The 14353-nt window shown below is 38.4% G+C and overlaps 1 protein-coding gene across 1 annotated transcript in view; it reads right to left on the reverse strand.

Annotated features, from left to right (window-relative positions):
* The window catches only part of NUP133 (nucleoporin 133kDa), a 67970-nt gene that overhangs the window by 9480 nt on the left and 44137 nt on the right, over positions 1-14353 (reverse strand). Inside the window, exons 19-23 of the mRNA XM_011999849.1 lie at positions 13474-13607; positions 10681-10839; positions 8091-8226; positions 2436-2554; positions 432-512 (exon numbers count right to left, since the gene is read on the reverse strand). Coding sequence (XP_011855239.1) covers positions 432-512; positions 2436-2554; positions 8091-8226; positions 10681-10839; positions 13474-13607 — 629 coding nt within the window. The remainder of the gene's footprint in view (positions 1-431; positions 513-2435; positions 2555-8090; positions 8227-10680; positions 10840-13473; positions 13608-14353) is intronic.

A 14353-nucleotide genomic window follows, 5' to 3' on the forward strand; every position in this document is an offset into this window, starting at 1 on the left:
GGAGTTTCACCATGTGTGCTAGGCTGGTCTCGAACTCCTGACCTCAGGTGATCCATCTGGCTCGGCCTCCCAAAATGCTGGGATTACAGGCACGAGCCACTGCACCCAGCCAGAATAAACTGATAGAGTCATATATTAGACTCAGAAACTAATGACTTAATAAATGAAACAAAAAAAATCTCAGGACTTTTAAAAGCAGTATTTGTGCATAAAAAAAAAATATCCAGGAACGTGTGAGAATTATCACAAAAGGAGTCTCTTGACTTTGACAGCTTTTCTCAAGAGTTATATACATTCTAAGGATTAAAGGTAGTTGAACCAGATACAGTCTTTTTTGCTTAATTCATTTTCATGATTGACTAGAAGAGGCATCTCCCTCTTTTTACAAATGTATTCAGTTGCCTGAGATCATCTCAAGTGGTTTTACTTACCTCATCAATATATTCCAGCAAGTCCAAAGCTTTCTTGAAATCATATTCATTAGCTCTTCTATTTTCTTCACAGATATATAGCTATGACAAGTTAAAATAAGGTAGAAGATTACTGTATACAATCATATAACTAATACTAGAGACATTTATGGAGAAAAGAAGTCATTATGTCTTGTAAGGAAGTTGTAGTTTTTCAGTTTGTTTTGTTTTTTGAGACAGACTCTTGCTGTGTCACCCAGGCTAGATTGCAGTGGCACAATCTCAGCTCACTGAAACTTCTGCCTCCCAGGTACAAGTGATTCTCCTGCTTCAGCCTCCTGAGTAGCTGGGATTACAGGAATCCATCACCACACCTGGCTAATTTTTGTATTTTTTGTAGAGAAGAGGTTTTACCCTGTTGGCCAGGCTGGTCTCAAACTCCTGACTTCAAGTGATCTGCCTGCCTTGGCCCAAAAAGCTGGGATTTTAGGTGTGAGCCACTGCGCCTGGCCAGTTGTATTTTTATAGTAAAAACAGTCTCATATTTGGAAACTGAATTGCATCTACCTTAAACTGTCTTTTTAAAAAACACGTATTTTAGGCACGGCACAGTGGCTCATGTCTATAATTCCAGCTCTTTGGGAGGCCGAGGCAGGCAGATTCCCTGAGAACAGGAGTTTGAGACCAGCCTGGGCAACATGGCGAAACGCTGTCTCTACAAAAAGTATAAAAATTAGCTGGATATGGTGGTGCACGTCTGTGGTCCCAACTACTCCAGAGGCTGAGGTGGGAGGGTCACCTGAGCTTGGGAGGTCAAGACTACAGTGAGCTGTGATAGTGCCACTGCACTCCAGCCTGACAGCCTGAGCAACATCAAGACTTTGTCTCTAAAAAAAAAAAAAAGAAAAAAAATTGAGACCTACAATAAAGTGTACAGTTGATCTATATTTACTTAAAATGTAAAAAAACACATCAACATGTTACCAACACTTATCCCTGGTTAGATTACAGCTGATCGCGTATTCATTTCTGTATTCAAATTTCCTGTAATTTTTATGGTCAGAAAAATACTTGCCTTATTAAAAATATCAATTTGAATTTTTCCCATCTTCCTTTTCTGAAAACTATTTATAATTCCATTTTTAAAAAATTGTATATATAATCCTTTAATAGCAACAATACTCAGACCATTTCAGAAAAAAAGCTATCTGCTTGTTTTCATTGTCTTACAGCAGTCAAAAAATACTATTTTGTTGTTCTTAAACATCCTTTTTACCCCACCATCTCTGAAATTGGACTGTGGTATTAAAATTGATGTATCAGAGTAAAATTGGCACTACTTTTTTCTTAGTGATATATAATGGTGAGTTACAATAGATAGTATCTTACATTTCTAAATTAAATATATATTCTATCAGGAAGGGCTGTTGTAAATTCAGTTACAACAGGAAATCTGCTACTAATAATGGCTAAAATGCTAACGTTTTTTAATTGTTTGCTTTCTTTTTCATACAGACAGGACAAATTTAAGGTGATCCTACAACATCATTCTGGCAAACAGATGCTTTTTCTCTAGGCTGCAGCCCGTACTCCGGTTCTGCCCTCGGGGATGTGTTGGGTTGCAGAGGAAAGGGGTAAGGACAGCGCTGCCAGACCATGTAAACTGAGTTCCTTAATTTATTTTTTCTTATAGAAGAGCTTGAAAAGTAATTCTGTGGGGGAAATAAAAGTTATCTCATGGTACTTATTTGTCCTACACTAGAAAAGCAAAATATCAGTAATTTCTCCTGGTCGCCTAGATACAGCACCTTTAGGTGGAATGTATGGGGAGGCAGATGCTGATGAATTGTTCTCTAATGAACTTTCTGTTCCCAAACAGCTTCCAAAAATATTTTGCTAGGAGAGTTTTCTGGAAGGTAGGAAGTAGAACGGTAACTCCCCTTAGGAACTATACTACACGGCCCAATAAACACCAACAATGTTTTGAGTTTAGGGAACAGTGTTAAGGATTTGAAAAGCACATACACCAATGAGTTGTGGTGCAGTCAATACTGGCATCGCACTGAGATGTAGCTGTTTCTCCGCTAGCAGCTGTTCAGGTAGGGTCTCCTGATGCAGTAGAAAGCGTTCCTGCTCAGCCATTTCTAGTATTCAAGATGAGAGAGAGGGAAAGAGAAAATGATGGAACTTTGATTTTTGCTCTCATTTTTGCTGTCATAAAACAAATCTGAATTTTAAAAGAAAAAAATAGCTCCAGAGGTAATCCCATCGTTATTCAATGATCTTAGAATGCTTTTAATTCTTATTCTTGATTGCTGGTTATGTTCACAACATATCCATGGTTTGATCAAAGTCTTATAAATTATCGCAGCAACGAGAAATAGGAGGGGAGAGAACAGGTAAGGAAATACATTCTACTGCTTGAAGAAGTTGGACAGCAGATAGCTATTTCATGAGGTATAAACTTCCTAAATGTGGAGATCTCTCAATCATATTTTATAATTCAGTAAAATTTTTCCCACTGGAATTTTTAATATATAGTTGGCCCTTAAATAACAAGGAGGATGGGCCACTAAGCTCCTGTGCTGTCAAAAATCCCAGCAAAACTTTTTAAAGAGATGGAGTCTTGCTATGCTGCCCAGGCTGGTCTCAAACTCTTGGGCTTGAGTGATCCTCCTGTTCTAGCCTCCCAAAGTGCTGGGAGGGTAACTTTTGACTTCCCAAAAACTTAACTGCTGCTGCCAGCTTCATAAATTTTCTTTTTTTTTTTTCTTAAACAATGGTCATTAAGGAAGACTCATTTATATTGAAATGGGGGCAACCAAAACTGCAGACCTCAATCTGAGGTGCCTATCAAGCAATTCCAGACTCTCCTATGCTTCTTGGGAGCATGCCAAGCATCACTTAGTGGCACTTCATATGAGTCCCAAGATGTTATTAAAGGTTTATGGTATTGCACTAAACACAGGAAAAAATACTTGAGAACTATGAGAAATCACTTCTTACTGCAATAGGAAATTTACTTCTTGCTGCAATAGGCAGTTTACTGGAGTGTAAACAAAATTCTCAGAGATGATCAGAATCATTTTAACTGGATCATCACTTTAATTGGGGTTTTAATTGAATACTGGTAACACTTGAACAAGCGGACACTTGCCCACAATAGCAACAGGACATGGCTATGAAATTATTATGGTAAGGACAGTATTACAGTTAATTTCAGGCAGTTGTGATTTAACGCTGTGTATTTACATTGTTTACATTTGCCTCCACTGTGAATGGTGCTATGTGAGGTCTGTGTTTGTGTGTTGATAAATTTTAACTTTTTATAACAGATCTGTGCATGTTCTATGGTAGTAAATGATAAAATAGACTACATATTTTATGTATTCATAACCTGTCTTTTTCTGGTTTTTTTGTTTGTTTGTTTGTTTTTGGTATTTCTAGGCTACACGGTTATACATGGTGTATATCTATGAGTGTTTTCATGTTGTTGAAAATCTCCGAAATATATTGATTGAAAATAATCTGCATGTAAGTGGACCCATGCAGTTCAAACCCATGTTGTTCAAGGGTTAACTGCAGTTTCATTCACAAATGGAAATGATATAAAAGCTACCATGAGTCTATCAAGAAAAACAAGACCTGGAAGAATATACAGCACATATCCTAGGTAGCAAGGGTTATCTCCACTGGAAGAGGTAACAGGGGCTTCTGTTTGTCATAAACTCCCCAGGTTGCAGCCCATGACCTGGCTCTACCCCAGGGAATGTGCCGAGTTGCAGGAAAGGGTAAGAACTGCTAGGTAGCCTCATAATAGGTAGCATTCACAGCAAAACAGTGACCAAAGCACAGATACTTTCGTTCAAATACTGGCAGCATTTCCCATGATCCTGGTTTTGGAAAAATTAAATGGAACATTTTTGTCCATTTCTATACCTAGAAAAACAGACTGGGAGGATACCTACAAAACAGTACCAGTGGTTATCTCTGCGGAGGTGGGACTATACACCACTTACTTTTCCTGTTGTATTTTTTCTATAATTTACACATTTTCCATGAGGAATTATTTAATTACAAGAGTTATTTTTAAAAAGCCTATCCCCTCCGATTAGATACACTGTGCTAACAGTCCGTAGAATTACTGAGACCTGCAAATGTTCCCATTGTGTTAAGAAGTAAAAGCTAAGAAGTGATCAAATGCAAAGCAGGGAGAAAGAAGAAACAGGAAAGCCCTGTGGTAAAATACTTTGATTAACATGATCTATCTCTGGTGGCCAGGCTAAAATATGGCTTCCCCTCTCAAGACTATCAGCCAGTCCTATAGAATATAAACACACGTTTTTTAGAAGAGACACTACTAATGCAAAAAATAAAAAGATTGAAGGAAGATTATCCCAAACAGTGAAAAATAATTTTAATAATAAAAGGGGCTAATATTTAGAATTTACTGAGTACTTAATGTATGTAAGCCATTTTTCTCAAGACAGTGTCCTCAATCCTTACAACTACCCTTGTTATAGATGAACAAACTCAGATGAAGGAGCATAAATCAACTATCCAAGGTCACAAAGCTAGTAAGTTCTGGAGAAAATATTTGAAATCCCAATTCTTTCTACTATATCCACTCTCTCAAAAGGAAAAAAATGACAGCAGTAAAATTTAAACCCAGATCTTAGGCTGGACTCTGTGGATAAGTCACATAACCAGATATCCATATCTGCATATACTTGATCCAAACCACATAGCTGAGATTCCCCACTCCAATTTTTATTTTGAAAAATTCCAGGCTGGGTGTGGTGGCTCACATCTATAATCCCAGCACTTTGGGAGGGCAAGGTGGACACACTGCTTGAGCTCAGAAGTTTGAGACCAGCCTGGGTACACATGGTGAAACCCCATCTCTACAAAAAAATACAAAAATTAGCTGGGCATGGAGTATGCACCTGTAGTCCCAGCTACTGGGGAAGCTGGAGCAAGAGCATCACCTGAGCCCAGGAGTTCGAGGCTGCGGTGAGCCATGATTGTGCCACTGTGCTCCAGCCTGGGCAACAGAGTGAGACCCTGTCTCAAAGAAAATAAATAAATAAATAAATAAAAGAGAAAAAGTCCAAATCTACAGAAAAAAAATTTTAAATGCCAATGTGCACTTTATATCCTCCAGCTAGAGTTATCTGTCGCTAACACTCTGCCCCTTTTGCGAATTATGTATATAGGTAATTTTTTTTTTTTAGCATATGAAGGTTGCAGACATCATGACATTTCCTTTCTAAATACTCAGCATCGTCTCCTAAAAACAAGGACATTCAACCACAATATGATTATCAGACTTATAGAATTTAACATCAACTCAGTTATATCACCTAATATTAAGTATGTTCAAACTTTCCCACTTGTTTCCACAACATTCACCATAACTGTTATGGTTATTCTGAGGGTGATTCAGGATTGAGAATCTCACCCTGCATTTGCTTATGTGTCATGGCTCTTAGGTTCCTTTCATCTAAAAGAGCCTCTGTCTTTGTCTTTCATTTCATATTGGTAAAATTTTTGAAGAGTCTAGGGCAACTGTATTATACAATGTCCCACCAGCAGGTTATGTCTGATTGTTCTCGTGTGATTAGAATCATGGTGAACATTTTGGCAAGAACAGGACACAGGTGATGGTAGTACACTGCTTCAGAAGTACACAATGTGGGTTTGTTTTGTGGTTGATGACAGGGTCTATTAGATCTGTCTACTGATACTCCAAAAACACGGGAATATCTTGTTCCCCTAGCCCCTAAACTCAATGGTCTCAGTATCCTTTGGTGACAGTTATTCACTGTGGTTGTAATAGTGACTTCTGCCATTCTTTCCACAATTATTAGTTGGCATTCTCCTGTAAAGAAGCATTTCACTGACCCTTTCCCTTTTTGAAAATCACTGTAGATTCATGAATTTTCTTCTTTTATAGACTGTGGAATATACCCTTTACTACCTTTCTTTCGATATTAAAATTGTCCCCAAACTTGAACAGTGGGAGCTGTTCAAGGCTCTTGTACTCTTTTAGTATCTGTACATTAACCTTGCTTTCTGGCCCAATAAGACTCTCCAAGATTTCTTCAATTAGCCCTCATTTCTTTTACTGGAAAATGGTACTCAGAAACCAAAATACGGAACTAGGTATACTCATGCTACTGGTGTGTCACTGCAAGAGACAAGACGTGTGTGTGTATATATAATAAAATGCATATATATGTGTATTACGTATATATACACACAATTTTATTATATATACACACATTTTGCTATCTATATCTATATCTATATTATATATATAATATGTAATATTTTATATATATATAGAGAGAGAGAGAGAGAGACTTACTTTTTTTTTCCTGAGGCAGGGTTTTTACTCTGTTGCCCCAGTTGGAGGGCAGTGGCACAATCACATCTCACTGCCACCTCGACCTCCTAGGCCCAAGTGATTCTCTCACCTCAGCCTCCCCGCAGCTGGGACTACAGGCGCGCACCACCACACCTGGCTAAGTTTTAAATTTTTTGTAGAGACAAGTTCTAAGTTGCCTAGGCTGGTCTCAATCTCCGGGCTCAAGCAATCCTCCCACATCAGCCTCCCAAAGTGCTGGGATTACAGGCGTGAGCCACCACACCCAGCCAATGTATTTTTTTAATTGATGCATAATAATTATACATATTTATGGGGTACAATGTGATGCTTCAATACATGTATACACTGTGTAATGATCACAGGGTAATTAGAATATCCATCACCTCAAACAAGAAAATATATTGTTTTTAAAAATCAGATTCTATCTGGTATTTCCAATGCAAATTCAGTAATACAGAGTTCCTCTTCACTGTCTTTCTCTTTGTATCTCCTTTCTCCTTGGTTCAGAAAATAATACCATCATGCCTCAATATCCGCTGACAACTGGTTCTAGGACCCCTGGGAATACCAAAAAGCTCAAGTCCCTTATATAAAAATGGTAGTTACTTGCACATAACCCACATACATCCTCCCATATACTTTAAATCACCTCTAGATTATAATACCTAATACAAAGTCAATGCGATGTAAATAGCTGTTATACTGTACTGGTTTTTTAAAATTTACACTATTTTGTTTCAATTTTGCATTATTTTTGTTGTTTTAATTTTTTGTTGTAATTTTAACTGCTGTTCAATTATTTTTAATTCTTTTTTTCCCCAAGTATGTTTGATGTTTGGTCAAATCTGCAGATGTGGAATCCAAGAATATGGAGGGTCAACTGTACTACATGTAATAGTTTTCATCTATAATATACACAAAATAGTTCAGAATTATTGCACCTATACCACACTACCTACAACAAACCCACTGTGTAAAGGTCAAGATTGCTTTGTAGTTCTTTTTGACCTTGGAATATGTATCACTAAGGGTACATAATCAGACCTCTCCATTCAAAACCATCTGAATCTATTCTTTAGGAATTCTTATTTAAAATACAAATAACTTTTCTCTAAAAAAATTCCAAGTATATAATTGAGTAACTACACCTGGACATTAACTAAATGCATTCCTCTTAGAGACAGGTCCTGTTTCTAACAGACAGATCCTGCTAACTGATGACAGGAATACCTCATGAGTTAACTGATGGCATGACCAACTTGTAAATCTTTTTGTTTAAATTCTTTCACCTTCAATTTTTTCTTGCAGTATATCCTCTGGAAAGTCTGAAGCTAATGCAGCCAATTTACTCAAGCCAAGAAGGGTTTTCTTCTTTGCAAAGTAACGAGTTTCCATATTTGCCAAACCCAGAAGTGTTGCATGAGCCTACAATAAAATATGTAAACCATTGTAAGATACTGAGTACCAATTCAAGCTGAAACAAAGGTAAGTAAACCCCAAACTTGTTTTTCTCCCCAAGCCATATCAATGAATGAAAAGTCAACAGTTAGCAAACCTAAAAACTGAGCAGTACCATAACATTGAGAGTAATCACACAGCAAAATATCAACCATCCTCATTAAGCATTGGGAAAAGAGACATGTACAAAACATTTGCTCTAAAACAATTACATATTCACCTGAACATCCTGTCAAGAACAAATTTTAAAATTAATGTGTGTGTTTTTACTCATAATTTGCATATTTATTACAACAATATACTCATTGCAAAAAGGCCAATGATTGTTACAGACACATCATTAAAATTTTTGTGATTTTAATGTGATGTCAAATCATGATGGACTACCTTTTTTTTTTTTGAGAGAGCACCTCACTCTGTCACCCAGGCTGGAGTGCAGTGGTGTAGTCTCAGCTCACTCAACCTCCGCCTCCCGGTTCAAGTGATTCTCCTGCCTCAGGCTCCTGAGTAGCTGGGATTACAGGCATGTACCTCCATGCCTGGCTGATTTTTGTTTTTTTTTAGTAGAGACGGGGTTTCACCATGTTGGCCAGGCTGGTCTCAAACTCCTGAGCTCAAGCGATCCACCCACCTTGGCCCCTCAAAGTGCTGGGATTACAGGCATGAGCCACTGCGCCCAACCTGGACTGCATATTTTCATTGAGATATTAGACGTAATGGCAATATCATCACAAATTAAGAACGTTTTATGCAAATTATGTGAGCGAATAGGAGTACACATTCTAAATAATCCATAATAAATGCTTTAAAATTTAAAAAAATTATTGTATACTGACGAATTATAATTGTATATATTTATGGATACAAAGTAATGTTATATGTATGTGATGTGGAATGATTAAATCAAGTGAATTAACATGCCCATCACCTCAAATACCTATTACTATGGTGAGAACATTTCAAATTTGTTCTCTTGGAAATTCTAAAATGTACAATACACTATTATTAACTTTAGCCACCATACTGTGCAATGTATTTAAAAAATCTTCCTGGCTGGGTGCAGTGGCCCATGCCTATCATCCCAGCACTTTGGGAGGCTGAGGTGGGTGGATCGCCTGAGCCCAGGAATTCGAGACCAGCCTGGGCAACACAGTGAGACCCTGTCTCTAAAAAACAAAAACAAAAATAAAAATAATCTTCTTCCTCCTAACTGAAACTTGTACCCTTTGACCAACTTCTCTGGCCCTTTTGCCCATTTTTAAATTGGGTTATTTGTTTCCTTGCAATTGAGCTGAGTTCCTTATATATGTATATATGAATATGTGTATGTGTGTGTATATGTGTGTGTATAAAATCCCTTCACCCTTCTGACAACCACCATTCTTCTGCTTCCATGAGTTCAACTGTTTTGGATTCCAGATATGAGTGAGATCACGTGGTATTTGCCTTTCTGTGTCTGGCTTATTTGGTTTAGTGTAATGTCCTCCAGCTTCATCAATGTTGTTGCAAATGAGAGAATGTCCTTCTTTCTTAAGGCTATTACTGCTTTGTGTATTCTACATACATCTTCTTTATCATTTACACTGATTGATGGACACTTAGGTAGATTCCATAACTTGGCTATTGTGAAAATGCTGCAATGAACATGGGAGTGCAGGTATCTCTTCAACATACTGACTTCAACTCCTCTGGATATATACTCACAAGTGGGATTGCCAGATCATATGGTATTTCTACGTTTAACTTTTTCAGGAACCCTCATACAGTTTCCCATAATGGTTGTACTAACTTACATTCCCACCAAGAGTGCATCAGGGTTCCCTTTTCTCCGTGTCTTCTCCAGCACTTGTTACCTTCACCTTTTTGATAATAGCCATTTGAACAAATGTAAGGTGATGTCTCATTGTGGTATAAATTTGCATTTCCCTAATGATAAGTGATGCAGAACATTTTTTTCACACATCTGCTGGTCATCTGCATGTCTTCTTTTGAGAAATGTCTATTCAGGTCTTTTGCCATTCATTCATTCGAGACAAGGCCTCACTCTGTTGCCCAGGCTGGAGTGCAATGGTGCAATCTCAGCTCACTGCAGCCTCGACCTCCAGAGCTCAAGTGATCCTCCTGCCTCAGCCTCCCAAGTAGCTGACACTATAGGTGTGCATCACCACACCTGGCTAATGTTTTTGCATTTATATTTCCTAGGCCGGTCTTGAACTCCTGCACTCAAGAGATCCACCTGCCTCAGCCTCCCAAAGTACTGGGATTACAGGTATAAGCCACCATGCCCAGCTCCTATATATATTTTGGATAGTAACCCCTTCTCAGGTGTATGACAGTAAACAGTATTTTAATTACTAAAAACAAAACTAATTAAAACTACCTAAATTGCACACATCTGCTCCATATAAAAATCCTTCTTACCTTTTCTAATTCTTGGCTATTAATTTCATGTAACCAGCTGAGATGTTCATGAGCTTGCAAAAAATTCGCCAACTGTCCATGCTGAGAAACGGGCTGAGATAATAATTTGCCTCGCTTTCCTTTCTCCAGATACCAACGGAAGAGAAAGTCTGAAAAATTCTACAAATAACAGAACATATAATTTATTCATAATAGTTTTAAAAAATACATTTCTGATAACAAAACATAACTTTGTTCTAAAGGCCTCCAAAACAGAAAACCTGTTCTAAACAATGATTTCCTATATTGTAGGATCACTTAATTCAATCATCTCATTTGACAAATGTGTACATTCAGATTCAGAAAGGGCACCTCGCTCAAGATCACTGACAAGATTAATGGCAGAATCTAGATTGCGTTGGCCAATATGGTAGCAACTTAAATAAAAAATTAGATTGAAATTTAAAATTCAGTTCCTCAGGTACATTAGCCACATTTCAAGTGCTCAGTAGCCCCATTTGGCCAGTGGCTCCCATTTGGACAGCAAATATCAACAGCTCCATTATCACAGAAAGCTCTATGGGACAGCATTGAGACTGTAACATTCCAGAATTATGTGCCAGCTGGCCACATGGGCTGGCACGATACATCAGAATCTAGAAAGGCCCAAATGCCCAGCCAGTTTTCCTCACTGGCTGTTTGTGGAGTGCTGGGGTGGTGTGGAGGCTGAGCTGGAGAGGAAGACCAAGACGTCCTACAGTCTCACAGTGTTTAAGAGACACTTCCCCTAAAGCAGGGATCCTGCCATGAAAGACTTCTGAAACCAGAAATGAAATGAATATTACAAAAGCTGAGACTGAGTCCTGGGCCACCTCTGTTCTTAATGGACTGAGTAATCTTCCTCTCCTCTAAATTGCCTAACACAGAAAAAGACAAATCCACTAGGGAACAAATAACATCGATTTCCATACTATGGAGTTTTAAAAATATACAATGTCTAAAACACAATTTAAAAATTGCCAGATATAAGCAGCAGAAAAATATGATTCAAGCAACATAAAAGCAGGCAACAGAAACAGACTCAAAGATGATCAGAGTAAGCACAAAAGGACTTTAACATTTAAACATGTTAAAGAAAATACAAGAAAAAATGCAAAAATGCATCAAAATGTCAAAAGAGAAAGAAAATCCATAAAAATAATTTTAAAATCATGATCAGTGCAAAAAATATTTATTTAGCAATGTTTTGAAATACTAAATAAGTTCATGTACAACGACTTTTTTTTTTTTTTTGAGACGGAGTCTTTGCTCTGTTGCCCAGCCTGGAGTGCAGTGACACAATCTCGGCTCACTGCAACCTCCTCCTCCTGGGTTCAAGTGATTCTCCTGCCTCAACCTCCAGCCACGAAATCCTGACCTTAGGTGATCCACCCACCTCGGCCTCCCAAAGTGCTGGGATTACAGGCATGAGCCACCGCACCCAGCCCAACAACTGATCGTTAATCAAGTAAGTCATACCCAGTCAATGAAATTCTATAATGCTATTAAAAACGCTGCTATAGAATATTTAATAACATGAACAAATGTTTGCAATGTATCAAGTGAAAAAAGCAATTGACAAAACATGTTTGTCTATAATACATAGAGTGGAAAGACTGAAAATATAAACCAAATGTTTAAAAGGTTCTCTCTGGGTGGTGGCGTTTTGAGTGATTTTTATCTTTCCTGTTTATAGTGGTTTTCTAAATTTTATACAGTATCACTTTTACAGTAATAAAAAATAAGCTTTTCATAGTAATCAACTGACTAGACTGGCTTTAAGAAACAACTTTAAATTCACTTAAGATAGTGTCACAATGGAAACTTTTTTTTTTTTTAAAGATAGGGTCTTGCTCTGTCACCTAGCTATAGTGTAGTGGCACAATCTTGGCTCACTGCCTTGACCTCCTGGGCTCAAATGATCCTCCCACCTTAGCCTCCTGAATAGGTGTGGCCATGGGCGTGTGCTGGCATGTTTTAAAAAAAAATTTTTTTTTTTGGTAAAGGCAGAGTCTCACTATGTTGCCCAGGCTGGCCTCAAACTCCTGGCCTCAAGTGATCCTACCGCCTTGGCCTTTCAAAGTGCTGGGATTACAGCATAAGCCACTGAGGCTGGCTGGGAACTTTGTTTTTTAAACAGGAAGCATAATATCCCTCAAGGAAAATGAGAATGTTAGGTGTATGTAAAGCTAAGCTCTCTTAAAGTAGTGTTCTATGCTCCTGAATATCTTCTATCCAATTTTTAAGAACTTTATCAACATTCATATACCTAAGTACTTTTATAATAACTAGAAAATATATAAACAGAAATGAAAGTTATAACATATTTTCCAAAGGTCAAAGAATCTTTCAGTAATATTTATATATAAAGAATTGTGTGGCCAGGCGATGGTTCAAGCCTGTTATCCCAGCATTTCGGGAGGCTGAAGCAGGAGGATCGCTTGAGCCCAGGAGTTTGAGACCAGCCTGGGCAACATAGTGAGACTTTGTCTCTACTGAAAAATAAACAAAATTAGCCAGGCGTGGTAGCGAGCTCCTGTGGTCCCATCAACTGGAAGGCGGGAGGTGTGGGACAGGGTGAGGTGGGAGAAGTGATTGGACCCAGGAGGTTGAGGCTGTCGTGAGCTGTGATCTCGCTACTGCACAAAATTTACAAAGAAACACAACATACGAATTAGTATTTTCTCATCAAAGTTAACTACAAAAAGATCGTATCATATTCCAAAAGCCCTGATTACTAAAGGACTCAGTGGCCACACACCCAACACTCATCACCTGATCAGCAAACTGGGTCATGTAGCGCTGGAGTCGGCTCTGGTTGTCAGTCTGCTCACACATTTGTACCAAGATATCAAAGTCACAGTATTTCTCTGCTAGAGAAGCAGCCCACAGGTACTGGCCTAGTGTAACTGTGGGAATGAGAACAGATGGGAAAAAATCCTGTTAACAAAACTTAAAATCTGTAATAAAAAATATGACTTGAAATGTTATCTTTATTCCTATTATAAATCAAGAATCATTAATGGAATGGAAACCTTCCCACTTACTGGCACTTAGTTTCACAATTCACATCAATTCCTTAAAGCTGCAAATTCAGGCCAGGTGTGGTGGCTCACACCTGCAATCCCAGCACTTTGGGAGGCTGAGGTGGATAGATCACCTGAGGCCAGGAGTTCAAGTCCTGCCAGGCCAACATAGTGAAACCCCGTCCCTACCAAAAATACAAAATTAGCCAGGTGTGGTGGCACACGCCTGTAATCCCAGCTACTTGGGAGGCTGAGTCAGGAGAATTGCTTGAACCCAGGAGGCAGAGGCTGTAGTGAGCTGAGATTATACCACTGCACTACAGCCTGGGCGAGAGAGTGATACTCTGCCTCAACAAAAAAAAGATGCAAATTCAGACCCTTGTTTCATCACTGCCTCCCCAAAACGCTATTCCCTTCCTTCGTGAAAGAGTAAAGCAAACTCTTCCCAATCCTAGCCTGGAGTATAATGTGTCCTTGGCTGAAGAGCCATACTATTTATCTGTCCCCCTCAAGCAGCCCTCATTAGGCTCTACTTTGCAATCCAGTTACTCATGTAAAGGTCTGTGATGCTAAGCCCTTTAAGGGTACTCTCCACATACTGTTTATTTATGTATTCATTAATCACCTTC

The sequence above is a fragment of the Mandrillus leucophaeus genome, unplaced genomic scaffold (assembly GCF_000951045.1).
Source record: "Mandrillus leucophaeus isolate KB7577 unplaced genomic scaffold, Mleu.le_1.0 Scaffold604, whole genome shotgun sequence".
NCBI classification, from domain to species: domain Eukaryota; kingdom Metazoa; phylum Chordata; class Mammalia; order Primates; family Cercopithecidae; genus Mandrillus; species Mandrillus leucophaeus.